General features: G+C 56.7%; 9 protein-coding genes across 9 annotated transcripts; 5 read left to right on the forward strand and 4 right to left on the reverse strand.

Moving 5' to 3' along the window:
• KRP23_14936 (uncharacterized protein) lies at nt 1–582 on the reverse strand (the record flags this gene model as incomplete). The annotated part of the gene is made up of 1 exon (XM_067885817.1): nt 1–582. The coding sequence occupies one exon, from the start codon at nt 580–582 to the stop codon at nt 1–3; it is 582 nt and encodes a 193-aa protein (XP_067737092.1).
• Nucleotides 583–674: 92 nt separating this feature from the next.
• KRP23_14937 (CXXC motif containing zinc binding protein) lies at nt 675–1,158 on the forward strand (the record flags this gene model as incomplete). Its single annotated transcript, XM_067885818.1, has 2 exons — nt 675–798; nt 866–1,158. The coding sequence occupies 2 exons, from the start codon at nt 675–677 to the stop codon at nt 1,156–1,158; spliced, it is 417 nt and encodes a 138-aa protein (XP_067737093.1).
• Nucleotides 1,159–1,272: 114 nt separating this feature from the next.
• Nucleotides 1,273–2,244, reverse strand: KRP23_14938 (Intraflagellar transport protein 43; the record flags this gene model as incomplete). The annotated part of the gene is made up of 5 exons (XM_067885819.1): nt 1,273–1,425; nt 1,489–1,542; nt 1,612–1,700; nt 1,770–1,829; nt 1,899–2,244. The coding sequence occupies 5 exons, from the start codon at nt 2,242–2,244 to the stop codon at nt 1,273–1,275; spliced, it is 702 nt and encodes a 233-aa protein (XP_067737094.1).
• A 156-nt stretch (nt 2,245–2,400) lies between these two features.
• Nucleotides 2,401–3,307, forward strand: KRP23_14939 (RRP15-like protein; the record flags this gene model as incomplete). Its single annotated transcript, XM_067885820.1, has 2 exons — nt 2,401–2,809; nt 2,919–3,307. The coding sequence occupies 2 exons, from the start codon at nt 2,401–2,403 to the stop codon at nt 3,305–3,307; spliced, it is 798 nt and encodes a 265-aa protein (XP_067737095.1).
• A 235-nt stretch (nt 3,308–3,542) lies between these two features.
• On the forward strand, nt 3,543–4,506 carry KRP23_14940 (uncharacterized protein; the record flags this gene model as incomplete). Its single annotated transcript, XM_067885821.1, has 2 exons — nt 3,543–3,905; nt 3,967–4,506. 2 exons carry the CDS (start codon nt 3,543–3,545, stop codon nt 4,504–4,506), a joined length of 903 nt encoding a protein of 300 aa, XP_067737096.1.
• A 1,484-nt stretch (nt 4,507–5,990) lies between these two features.
• Nucleotides 5,991–8,527, forward strand: KRP23_14941 (DnaJ-like protein subfamily C member 7; the record flags this gene model as incomplete). The annotated part of the gene is made up of 8 exons (XM_067885822.1): nt 5,991–6,586; nt 6,671–6,835; nt 6,919–7,682; nt 7,749–7,807; nt 7,864–7,889; nt 7,993–8,032; nt 8,103–8,165; nt 8,228–8,527. The coding sequence occupies 8 exons, from the start codon at nt 5,991–5,993 to the stop codon at nt 8,525–8,527; spliced, it is 2,013 nt and encodes a 670-aa protein (XP_067737097.1).
• A 189-nt stretch (nt 8,528–8,716) lies between these two features.
• KRP23_14942 (Phosphatidylglycerophosphate phosphatase PTPMT2) lies at nt 8,717–9,397 on the reverse strand (the record flags this gene model as incomplete). Its single annotated transcript, XM_067885823.1, has 1 exon — nt 8,717–9,397. The coding sequence occupies one exon, from the start codon at nt 9,395–9,397 to the stop codon at nt 8,717–8,719; it is 681 nt and encodes a 226-aa protein (XP_067737098.1).
• A 120-nt stretch (nt 9,398–9,517) lies between these two features.
• KRP23_14943 (Protein MRG1) lies at nt 9,518–10,638 on the reverse strand (the record flags this gene model as incomplete). The annotated part of the gene is made up of 3 exons (XM_067885826.1): nt 9,518–9,696; nt 9,785–10,028; nt 10,099–10,638. The coding sequence occupies 3 exons, from the start codon at nt 10,636–10,638 to the stop codon at nt 9,518–9,520; spliced, it is 963 nt and encodes a 320-aa protein (XP_067737099.1).
• A 268-nt stretch (nt 10,639–10,906) lies between these two features.
• Nucleotides 10,907–12,352, forward strand: KRP23_14944 (Endoglucanase; the record flags this gene model as incomplete). Its single annotated transcript, XM_067885827.1, has 5 exons — nt 10,907–10,924; nt 11,005–11,059; nt 11,122–11,460; nt 11,573–11,767; nt 11,860–12,352. Coding segments are annotated over 5 exons (1,100 nt in total), but the record flags the coding sequence as incomplete, so codon positions are not given.

Raw genomic sequence — 12,352 nt, forward strand, 5'->3', positions numbered from 1 at the left:
TTACGCTCTGCTCTCCAACCGGGGAACTCCTTCATTGCCATGGCCATTGTTAACTTGAGCAGCTTGGGCCTTCTCCGTCTCCTCATCAAAAGGTTCGTCGTCCTCCATATCGGCACTAGGGTCCGCACTCCTCATGGTTTTTGCCATGGCAGGTGCGAACTGCGTCAACAGCCACATACTCTGCGTGGTCGGCGTCTGTCCGCTTAACGAAGCGTCCACCACGTCGAACGAGAAGCTCGTCGGACGTGGAGGCACAATATTGTTTAAATTAGTATTGTCTTGGTACGGAAGTTGCCGCGCGAAGTCGTCGAACGAGTTGGTGCGGTTTGGCAGATCCTGTCGTGGATCTGAGTGGCCGCTGCGCTCCAGATCCTGGACGCCCTCGATGTCCAGACTCGAGGACGAGGACATGGACTCGTCGTTCGACATGGACGCGTCGTCGTCTGCGTTCTCGTCGGGGGCCGCGAAGCTGCCACTTGCCGAGCGGATACGTTCATCTACGCCACTGCCCTGGCGCTGGAAGCTGCCACTCTGCTGATGCGCGCGCGGAGACCCTTCCCCAGCCGTGTTCCCCGTCTCCATGACTTGGATCGCGGCTTTCTGGAAGTGGTGATCTAATTAGGGTTTATAGAAACCCTAGATAAAACCCCGTAGGGACCATTCCTCAAGGCAACATGGTGCTCTTCGTGCTGTACGTCAAGGCTGACCTGGAGAACGTGGAGACGTTGACCGCGCCTGCTCTGCACCGCTGGTGCCTGGACGTGAAGAGCCACGTGGCGACGAGAAGCGCGAGGCCGTGTTCGTGTCGGACGAGGAGGCTGTGGACGTGGCTGGCGGCCGTGGCGAGGTGCATTTCACGCTCAAGTGCCGGGCGCCAACAAACCCTCGCAGCTCACGGTAGTGCGAGACGTCAAGAAGCTCACGCGCGAAATCTCGGCCGCCGACTCGGGCGAGTTCGTGCCCTTTGTGGGCTTCGAGTGCCGCGGCCTCGAGCCCTACGCGTGGCACCCGGAGAGCGGCTACCGCGTCATCTCGGCGGGGCGTCATGCCGCGTTTGACGATGTCGACCTAAGTGACGACTGGGCGGACTACGACGAAGAAGGAGAACAGTCGGTGGGAGTGTACAGCGTCGAGTGGAAGTTCGAAGTGCACAAGTAGAGAGAGAGAGGAGCATACGCGAGTGTCTTTTACCTACATCAATGGAGCAGCAGATTTCTGGCGAAATGCGTTGGATTTGGAGTATGTGCTGCTACGTGTACCCTTTAGGGAAATTTAGTCTGCAGCTACCGTGATTAAGGAGCGGGGTGGAAAGATTCTTGCGAGCCGAGACGGACGAACTCTTCTTCTCGTCCAGGTCTTTCTGGATTCCTGTGCGATGTCATTGAGCAGCGTGTCGAAATCCCACGGCTCATCGTCTTCAGCTACCTGCCATTGTTCACGACTGTGAGCATGAACCTAAACGTGCAGAAGCTTGCCTGTCAGACGTACCGCTCGTTCGGGACACAAGGCACTGGTCAAGAGATGCAAGTCAACGCCATGTGCCTGCAGGAAATGCTGGATTAGTAGCTTGACTCGGCCAGTCGAGAAAGAAGAAATTATCGGTGAACGTACCGTGGCGCTCGGAAGTGCGAACTTGATGTCCTTATCTAGCTGCTTCAAGCTCTGCACGGCTCGCGTTGTATTGCGTGGAGCCTCAGCAACTTGACGAAACAGAAAATATCAAGTTGGTTAGAAATGGTGAAGCGCTGACATTGTTGAAAGCTACTAACCCATTGTGGTGATGTCAGGCTCGCGTTCTTCTTCCTCTAGGTCCGGAATCTCCATGATGTCTGCTCAAGTCATAAAGAACCAAACACACATCAGCTGATCAGTTGGGGTATGACCAGTCCTCCTCATACCAGTGGTCTCATCGTCCTCTTCAAAGTAGCGGTTCTTCTGATTCCGCCGATCGACACTTGAAGACCCCGCAGCCTCAGATCCCTTGCGACGGCGACCTACGCGCTTGGACTCGCTTGTGGATGACCCAGTAGCAACAGGAGCGGCATCGGGGTCTGGAGTGCCGCCACCCTCTTTCTCGTCACTGGCCAGTGTTGTCTCGTTGCCCCAGCCGATGCTTGCACGCATTGGCGGCTTCTTGGCTTCGTCTGTCAGCACCGTCTCGTCTTCATCGACATCAAACGCAGCACGTCCGCGCTTCGTGTCACTAGCGTCTCCATCCTTGCTCTCTTTCGCCTCCGACGGCATGACAATGGTGGTGAGCTTTAGCGACGCTTCAAGAAGATGTTCTTAAAAAGGCACATCCCCTCTAAGTACGACATACCTAAATGAGGCACTTTCGTTTAGGCACCTGGCGCGGCAATCGGTTGGTGCAGCACTTGACAATCGTGTTCACTAGCGACCATGCCCAAGCTGTCGACGTACGTGGAGGAGGCCTCCAAGGCCGAGCAGAAGCAACCTCAGGTCGCGTCATCCGAGGCGGAATCAGGCAGCGACCAGGAGCCCAAGAGCGACGTAGAGGAGGACGCGGACCCGCAGAGCAGCGCAGATGAAGAGGAAGCTCATGAGGCCGTGGGCTTCGGAGACGCCATGAGCAAAATCCTGGGCCAGAACGTGGCGGCCGACGCGCAGCCCATCCTGGCCAAACGCACGACGGCCCGCATGCGCGAGATCCAGAGCGACAAGCAGGAGACCAAGACGGCGAGACTGAGCGCCGCCGAGAAGCGGGAGCGCGAGCAGAAGGACATGGCGGTGCCTGACCACTCGACGGCTGCGCAGGACCGCAAGCTGCGCATGATTGCAACGAAAGGAGGTGCGGACGATTGGCACTCGGAAGTCAAAGAGCTTTTGGAGCTGGGACTCAAGTTGTTGTGTGTTTTTGTTCTGTGTTTGCAGTGGTGGCTCTATTCAATGCCATTGAGAACACCAGCACCAGAACGGCAAGAAGGACGACAAGGACGACAAGAAGGTGAAGGAGATGTCCAAGGACAACTTCCTGGGACTGCTCAAGGCCTCGCAGCAGAAGACTGCTAAGGCTCCGGCGGCCAAGAGCTCGTGGTCCGTCGTGCAGGACGACTTTATGATGGGTGCCAAACTCAAGGACTGGGACAACCAGCACGGCACCGAGGTCGGTCGCGTGCGGCAAACGGGTGACGTTGACGTCGAAGCGGCCGAAGATGTGGCGTGGAAACAGGCCGGCGACGCAATGGACAGCGACAACGAAGCTCCATCTAGTGCTAAAAAGCCCACCAAGCGACGGGCATCCTCATCTGCAGGCAAGAAGAGCGGCAAGAAGGTCAAGCGCTCATAGACGTACTCCATTCACCCTTAGATCGACCACAAATGCACGTATCGAAAAACAAATGGCTACACTTGTCCACAACTTTCCCTGTTTATACAAACTTGTGACCGCTGTCTGCAACTTTCCTTATCATACAAACCCCTCTCCCATGTCACTAAACTCAGGTGATCACTACCCCTACCTCTCACCATTTCCCCAAGCCCATACATTCCGCGCATAACGGTCCAAGCGGCGCTTCCTCGCCATGGTGAAGCTCGTGGAGTATCCGGACAGCTCGGAGGACGAGCGAGACGCGGCGTCGGACGGCAGCCAGTGGTCGAGCTTCGGCCAGGTGCCTTCCAGCCCCAGCGACTCGTTCTCGTACCCGATGCGGTCCCCCGAGAGCGACGAGGATGAGGATTATGCGCCGTCCGAGACGTCCCTGGAGCCGCCAGACTCGGACACGCAGTCGGTGGACACGGATGACCTGGACCCACACGATGAGGACACTCTGGACGAGGAGGAGGACACTTTAGAGCAGGAGGAGGACACTCTGGGGCAGGAAGAGGACGATTCAGGAGGACAGAAGCAGGACCCGGACATCATTGACCTGACGCAGCCCAAGGGGGTGTTTCCGGGTGGAAGGAGCTGCAAGAGGCCTTTGTGGATAACCCGTTCAAGAGACGCAGCGTGGAGAAGCCGGCAGAGGCCAACACGTTCGACGTGGAGGCTGGCAGGTGGAGCTTCCAGGCGAACGACACCGAGAAGACGAAGAAGCAGCTCAGACGGCCGAGTTCGGCCGGGCAGAGACAGCCCACGGGCGTGTCGCCGAGGTTCTCGACGCTGTCGACCAAGGAACATTTTTTTCGAGGGAATGCGCGACCGCTTTCCCGACATCTGCCACGGAAGAGAAACAGGACGCGGCAGGTGCTGGGCAGACGAGCAGCCCGATGTTTAATTTCAAGGCACCGCGAGTCGAGACACCTGCATTTGGAGCTGAGCAGAAGGCGGCTTCTGTGCCCAAAACGCCGGGTTTACGTTTGGTAGCTCGGGATCCGAGAGGTTTGGCGATGGCAGCGACGACACGCACATGCGCAGCCCAACGCCTCGACGCGCCTCAGCTGCATCTTTTGGGGCTGTTGATGGCGGATTTACGATCGGACGGAGCGGCAAAGCCCCGAAGCCGTACAATTTTGCCAGTCGTGGTGCTGCGTCTCAAGCGCCAGTAAATGCAGCCACGCCTGTTGATGGGCGACGATACTTTGATGCGTAGCCCGAGCCCACACGTCAAGCCTGCAAGGACACCCACGAATGCCGAATTCCTGTTTGGACAAGGGTACAAGAATCGAAAACCGTTTGTTATTCCCAGGCAAAACAGCAATGACTCGCTTCACTCGACTGGGCCGGCCCCAGCTCCATCCGGTGCAGCACCAGCAAGAGGGAAAGGATCTGCATGGGCAGCAAAAGTACCCGACGCAGGCACTTCAATCGGAGGGTTTGAGACGAATAGCGATCCAACTCCAGCTTCTGCATCCTTTACCACTGGCGTCGCTGGACCAAACGCGCATCGAAATTCAGACCGCCGGAAGAAGAAAACTAGCTCAAGCTCGGTCTTTGCAGCGCAACAAAACGAGACTTCCTCCTCGACTTCTGCTTCGTTCGGTCCGTCGCTTTTCCAGACAGCACCAGCTACTCGGCGACGATCTGAGACTTCATTCTCTCGACCCGGAGGTCCAGCCAGTCGAATGGAGGCTGTGCCTTCTGCTGAAAATACAAGCGGATCTTTTGTATTTGGGAGCTCAAACCCGAAGAGCCCAACAGAAGCGAACCCCTCGCCTTTCAGCACATCGAATAGAGGAGCCGCCCCGGCGACGCCGATTGTAGGCCCACCCGCGCAGTTTCTGTTTGGCAAGGGCACCTCGCATGACCCATTTGAATTCGGAGATGCAGCAATTGATTCGCAGGCTGAACGACCCAGCTCACAATTTGCGGGGACACAGACGGACAATGCAGCGTTTGGTGCTTTCAATATTGGAAACTCAGGCGCGAAAAAGAACTCGCGTCATACTTCGCGAGTGCGTCCCAGGAAAAGTGGAATGTTCACGAACAAGAACAGCCCGAGGAAGGATGCCAAGCGAGGAGAAAACGAACCTGAACCTTCCCCTGGCGCTTCCGCGTCGACATCGACGTCGCAATCTCCTTTCGGTATGGACAATAGGCGCAGCCGCAAGAATGCTCGTCTGCGGCACACGTATGGCCGCAGTCCGCCCGCAGATCCGTTCGTGACTCCAACTTTTCACAACCATCCGTCTTCGTCGCCGTTTGTATCATCCGAAGGGAATCCCGATGTGGTAAGGCCTACAGCTAACAAAGGTATACCTTTTACCTTTGGAGCAAGTGCCACCAACTTTACTGCTGGGACAGCTCAGCAGCCGAGTACATCAAACGAACCTGGCGTACCCTTTTTCCGGTCGCAGCAGCAACAGGCTACTGTATCGCAGTCCCAAGACTCGAGTCATTCAATTCCTCAGTCAAATGGATCAGTTCATCATGACAAGCCTCAGCCAAGTAATGAAGGCGGAACCCGCCCGGCGTTTGCTGGATCGCGCCGAATTCTTCGAGCAGCTCTTCGGGTGCTGGGGTTCGTAATGATCGCGTTAGCTCCGCACCGCCCGCAACCACGGGTTATCACCGTGAAGAGGGCGACGCTGACATGGACAGCGAAGACGAGCATGACTGGTTGGAGCTGAAGCTTCTCGGCGGCGTCGCTCATGGCAAAAGGCGATTTGAAGAGGCAGCGGAGTATTACCGTCAAAGCATTGAGGTTCTCGAATCCCAGCTTCATCATAACGATAGCTCGGATACGGCTGAGCTCAGAACCGATAAAGCGAAACTCCACGCAAACCGAGCGGCATGTCTGATGATGCTGACGCAAATCACTGAAGCGCAGCGTGAGTGCCAGCGATCGATCGAAGTCGATGCAACGTACGCTCGCGCGTACTTGCGGCTTGGTCGGATTCAAGTTCTGCTGGGTGAAACTGCTCATGCTCAAGCGAACATCGACACGGCTAAGCAGCTCATGGAAGGTCACGGAGGCGAGGTGAGGAGTTGCGACCAAGCAGATCATGCTTCGCTGATCAAGGTGGAAGAAACTATTAGGAAATTGACGGTGCTACAAGGTGAAATCAAGTGGTATGTGGGCAGTGGAGACTTCAAGCACGCTCTGGAGCACACCGAAAGTGCGCTGGCACTTGCGCCAAGCTGTCGGAAGCTACAGGTTCAAAAGGCCCGTATCCTACTTCACCAAAAGTGCGTATACCTGTGCAGACTTGGTGGTTTCGGTTTATGTTGGAAGCATCTAACGCAAAGGTTGTGTTCGTGGTTGGCTGATAGGGAGTTTGGCGAAATTGTTGCGTTCTGTACGTCTATTGTCGAGAAGCAGCTTGCAAATCATGGGAAGCGGTCAAGTCCAGCTAATAGGAGAGGACGAAACGCCAAGTCTCTCAAGGACAGGACAGTGGAAAAGATCGCGTTCGTTGGCATTGATTTGGGGCTGCTGTGGGCAACCACGCTGCATTATCAGAACAAAGTCGAGGATGCAGTTCGGATACTCAACGTGTGGAAGACGTGGCGCCGTGCAGCTCTAATGTGTTCCAGCTGAAGCGGCAGTGGCAGGAGATGAAGCAGCTCAAGCACAATGGTAACGCTCGGTTCAAAGAAGGAGAGTACCAGGAGGCAGTACGCTTCTATTCGGAGGCAGTGCAGATTGACCCGCAGCACTTCGAGTACTGCGCAATTATTTATTGCAATCGCGCAGCAGCTCAGATGGGCTTGGAACGGTACCACACAGCGATTCTTGACTGCAACGAAGCGCTGCAACGGAAGCCGCAATACGCCCGTGCGCTGCTGCGCCGAGCCCGTTGCTATGTGGCGTTGAAGATGTTCCACGAAGCGGTGAAAGACTTTGATAGTTATTTACGCGAACAACCGAATGAATTGCCTACTGAAGCCACGGCAGACGTTCGTCGCGAGCGCAACGAGGCAAAGGCAGCGATCGCCAAAGCCCGCGAAGAAGCAAAACAGCGAGAAGCGGCCAAGAAGCGAGCTGAACGGGAACAACGTCAGAGGCGCTCACATCGCTGGGAAGAATCGTCGTGGAATGACAGCAGGTTTCACGAGAACTTCCGGCGCGGCACAAGCACCAGCAGCGGCGGCAACAACAACAACAACGGCAGTAGCTATGGTAGCAGCAGATTCCCGTCATCAGGTGCCGGTGGCCGGGCATCATTCATGGCACCTAAGACCCAGCGTCGCACGCATTACGACGTGCTGGGGATCGAAAAAGCGGCATCGGGCGAACAAATCAAGAAGGCGTACCGCAAGCTGGCACTCGTGTATCACCCAGGTACGATACTTTCGGGTTATCAACGGAGCTGCTGCGTTCACTAACTTTTGCTCGTCGCCGCTGCAGACAAAGCGAAGACGTCGACCCACGCGGACTTGTTCAAGGAGATGACAGCCGCGTACAACGTGTTGTCCGACGAGAGCGCCCGCTCCAAGTACGACCGAGAGTTGATCTACAACAGGTTTGGCAATTTCTACGAGAACTAATGTGAGTGCGCCACGAAGGACTCGCGTCGAACGCAGCAGCATTGCGACCGAATCAATATGAACTATTATTCAAATGAATTGCTGTATTAACGATTGCATGGCAGATTCAGCAAGGCCAGATCGTGTGGTGGGGACGTCGTCGAGGTAAGTACTTCGAAGAGTCACTGACCAGTGCGTGTAGCATCAGTTCCAGGTCTTTCCCATCAAGACGTAGCTTGCACTTGCGCTGAGCGGCCACGAATACTTCGACGCGAATTTGATCAATTGGGCATTGAAGGTAAGCCGATCCATTGAGCATTAGACGGAAGCCGATCGATGCGATCCCGATATTGGTCGCAGATACCACGACGAGGCATCGCTGCCGAACATGATCAAGCAGACCAAGACGGGCTCGTGGGACCATACACGCCCTACGACAAGACCTTGATCAAGTTGTTTGTTGAGAACAGAGTACACTACTGCGCATGCTGCGAACAGTGGCGCTATCCTTGTAACCTCGTGCGGAGTGGACTCAGCGCTGTCAGACCTCATTGCCTATCTGCCAAAGAGACCAAGACGAACGACAGGATGCGGGGGAATTGGACGTCCATTTTCCTGGATCAGTTCGTGAACCAGGAGGTTGTCCTCCGCTCCAACTAGCTACTGCAGGAGCTGACTCCGGTCTACGGTGAAGAAGGCACATCCTTTATCGTTGGCTGCTAGGTTAGCTGAAGGTTGTTGTCAAGGGAGACCAGTACCATCGAAAGAACCAGCGACTGCGTTTTAATTGTGAAGGTATCGCTTTGTCCGGAGTGTGTTCCTCTATCGCACTTCAATTCAGCGCACTGCTCACTCCTCGGGCTCACTTGAACGCTCCGATTGTTTGTCGCTCGCCTTGGGCGTCTGAATCTTGTTGCAGAACGCCAACACATTCGGCTGCAGGTACAGCGACTTCCTCACGTGGCGCTTCTCATTGAGATAGTCCTGCGCCTCTCTCGGCGTCATCCCGCGGTTGGCCACGAGCCAGCACAAGGCCACGGCCGCACTGCGCCCAGTGCCCCCTTTGCAGTGCACGTACGTCCTCACGCCCCGTTGCTTCTGGGTGCGAATGAAGGCCACCGCAGCTTCCAGGGCCGCGAGCGACGGCTCGCAATGGTCCACCGTCGGGAGACGGAGCTGCTGAATGTGCTGGCGTCTGTACTGTTTCTCGGGGCCCGCGTACTCGTCGCACAAATTGACCACCGCGCGGACACCGCGAGACACGAGAGCGTCCACATGGGGCATGAAGGACATTGGAGCAGCCCCCAACAGCACATGAGAGTCCACCAACGTCCAGTAGTTCTTCCGTCGCGAAAGGTACGTGAGCGGCCATGTCGGGTAGAAGTACACGCGGGCCACCACTTTGGCCAGACCTTCGGGCAGGTAATGCAGCTGGAAGGCAGCGTACAGCATACCCGCAGCCAGGATCCAAGCCTGCCAACTAGTGACGGCGTACAGCAGCATGGACAGCGTCCAGTGAGTCATCGACATGGCCTATTTTGTGGAGACTTTCAAGACTGAAAAGGAGAGTGTAGCCATGTATAGGGATAAGTACGAGTGAATTGAAGATAGCTGCACATTACACTTGCTGTTGCGGGTTTTGCTGCTCATTTAGGATGAGGACGCAGTGGCGTGCTCCACGTACTTGTCCGAGGCGGCTTCGTACTCTGTGACGAACCATGCGGCCGAGTTCTTCTGGATGAACTTGAGGAAGTCGTTGAGTCGCGCCTGGATCTGGTGCAGCTCGCGAGGAGAAATGTTGGAGCTTGCGAGGAGAACGGGTAATCTCACTGCAGTACACAAGAGTCGACAGAACACACGACATCAGTCATCGATGGTTCCAGCAGGTAAATCACGACAATTTGCTGTTGCACGCACCGAAAAGCCGGATGAGATGTTCGGCGCCGTAAATCTGCGAGAGCGGCAGTTCCTCCGCTTGCTTCTGTCGGAGCTCCTGGTATTGTCTGCGCTCCATGCGGTAGAGCAGAATAGAGCTCAGCGCGCGGTCAAAGTACGACTGCACGCCCTCCATGATGCCCTCAATGTTTTTGTACTCCTTCTCCTCACTGGCCTCGTCCTCATGCACCTTGCTCTTCTTAAACTCCAAGTACGTCTTGATAATCTACCACCCACAAAACACATAAAAACATCAGCCACGACTCTTCCCCACACTGTTTCCTCTCCCTGCTCACCTGGCTGACGTTGGGTTTCCTGGGCAGAGGCACGAGCTTATGCGGGGCCTGCGTTACGTTCTTCCAGTCCTCCACGAGCTGTTTCTTGAGCGAGAAGGGCATCTGGATGTTGATCTGCTTGGCGGCTGCGCTCTCCTCCGTCGATGGGCCTGGGAACTCCTCGTAGTCGTTGTCGGTGCTGCGCTTGAGGCGCTTGAACGGGCTCTTGCGGGAGCTGGGGGTGTCCACGCCGGCCGAGCTAATCTTCTTCTTCTTGGCCAGGCGCTTGTCCTTCTTGGCCTGCGCTACCTCCTGCTTGGCCTGCTTCTGCAGCGCGCGGTTGGCTGGCGAGGCCTCCAGCACGCGGTCGTGGCGCACCCACTCGTCCCACTTCTTGGCCCAGCCCTGGTAGTGCAGGTAGTACTGCGTGCTGGCCGTTGCGTTGCCGCCCTCGCCCTCCGCCTCCAGCACGCCCTGGCCGTTGTCCACCTTCTGCACCTTGGCGTCGTAGATCATCAACCCGTGGTACGCCAGCACCGTGTCCCCCACTTTGACGCCCATGTGCTAATGAAGCTGCTCGATAAACTACTATTTTGATACTGATGCTTGGCGGGAAGGCTGCCGCTCGATATAAGACTGCGTTGTGGGATAGCGTATTCGCAGGAATAGGTTGTCGTAGCACCCTTGGGGTCTTTTAAGTACGGTTTAAATTTCCACCTTCGTGCAACATTGTGAGCAGTTGCGGGAGTTTCGCTGTTCGGCTGACTCTCTAGGGTACAAATACCTCCAGGCTGCAGTGTGCAACGTGCAGTCCGCCCCCATCTGCATCATGACGCGATTCCTGGGTGTTTGGCTGCGGCCAGCGCTCTGCTGTCCGGCTGCGAGGCTGGTGACACCTTCATCGAGTTCCGCTCCGTGGACGGGCAGCTCAAGGCGGACAACGAGACGTTCCACATCAAGGGCATCAACTGGTTCGGCGGCGGTACGTGTGTGTCTCTTCCTGGCGCGTTCCAGTGCAAAACCTAACTTTTTAATGCATGACAGAAACGATTGAGCTGGTGGTGCAAGGTCTGTGGCCGTCTGCCACGACCATCGGTGACGCGATGGACCTGTTCGCGAGCTACGACATGAACGCGCTGCGGCTGCCGCTGGCCATGGACTCGGTGATCGACGACCCCAAGGTCAAGAGCACGCAGACGGGAGGCTCGCCGTCGCTGGCGGGCAAGACGTACCTGGAGGTGCTGGACGTGATCGTGCGGGAGGCGCGCAAGCGCAACATCCTCATCATGTTCGACAGCCACCGCATTGAGGCGTCCGAGGCGAACTTCCCGGACATTGCAGTGCCCGTGACATCACCCCGGCGTTGCAGAAGCTCGCGACGAGGTATTGCGATGATCCGGGCGCGTGGAACGTGTTCGCCATTGACATTAAGAACGAGCCTAAGGGGAAGGCGACGTGGGGCAAAGGAGACGAAGACACGGACTGGAACCTGCAGGCCGCCAAGATCGGCAACGCCGTGCTGAGCAAGTGCCCGAGGCTGCTCATTTCGTGGAAGGAGTGCAAACTAACATCAAGGGCGCGAGTCTCGAGTGGGGGCAGGCGGGCGGGTCTCTGCAGGGAGCCAAGGACTACCCGGTCAAGCTCAGCAACATGGAGCGACTGGTGTACAGCCCGCACCTCATTTCGCCAGGTGTAGACTGGAAGGCTCCGTGGTGGACGGCCTCCAACTTCCCGGCCAACATGCCGGATATTTGGGACGAATACTTTGGCTTCGTGCCCAAGACAACCGGCCAGGCGGTGGTCGTTGGGTCTTGGGGGCTCAGATGAAGGACAAGAACAAGAAGTGGGCCGACGCCGTGTCGGCGTACCTGGAGGACAAGTCCATCGGGTCGTTCTACTGGGCCTTCAACCCGCAATCTGCTGACACGGGCGGCTTCGTGGACAACGACTGGGTGACTCCACTCGACGAGCGCGTTGCACTTCTGGAGACGCTGCCAGCTACGAATGTCGAAGATATTGTCGCCATTTACGCAAAGTGCACCAAAACCTGCTTGGGCAACGGAGGGTGTGAAGGTGGCAAGTGCATTTGCTACTCCGGGTGGAGCGGGCCGCAGTGCGAAATCTGCTCAGCGGGTGACACTGGGGCGTGCAACGACATGGGCACGTGCTTGGGCAACAGCACCTGCGCGTGTGATGATGATGCAGACGGCCGGTACTGCGCCGGTACAGAGTGCGACGAGATTGAGTGCGGTGATACCGATAACGCGGGCTGCTT

The sequence above is a fragment of the Phytophthora ramorum genome (genome assembly GCF_020800215.1).
Source record: "Phytophthora ramorum isolate Pr-102 chromosome Unknown Phyram_PR-102_s0023, whole genome shotgun sequence".
Lineage (NCBI taxonomy): Eukaryota > Oomycota > Peronosporomycetes > Peronosporales > Peronosporaceae > Phytophthora > Phytophthora ramorum.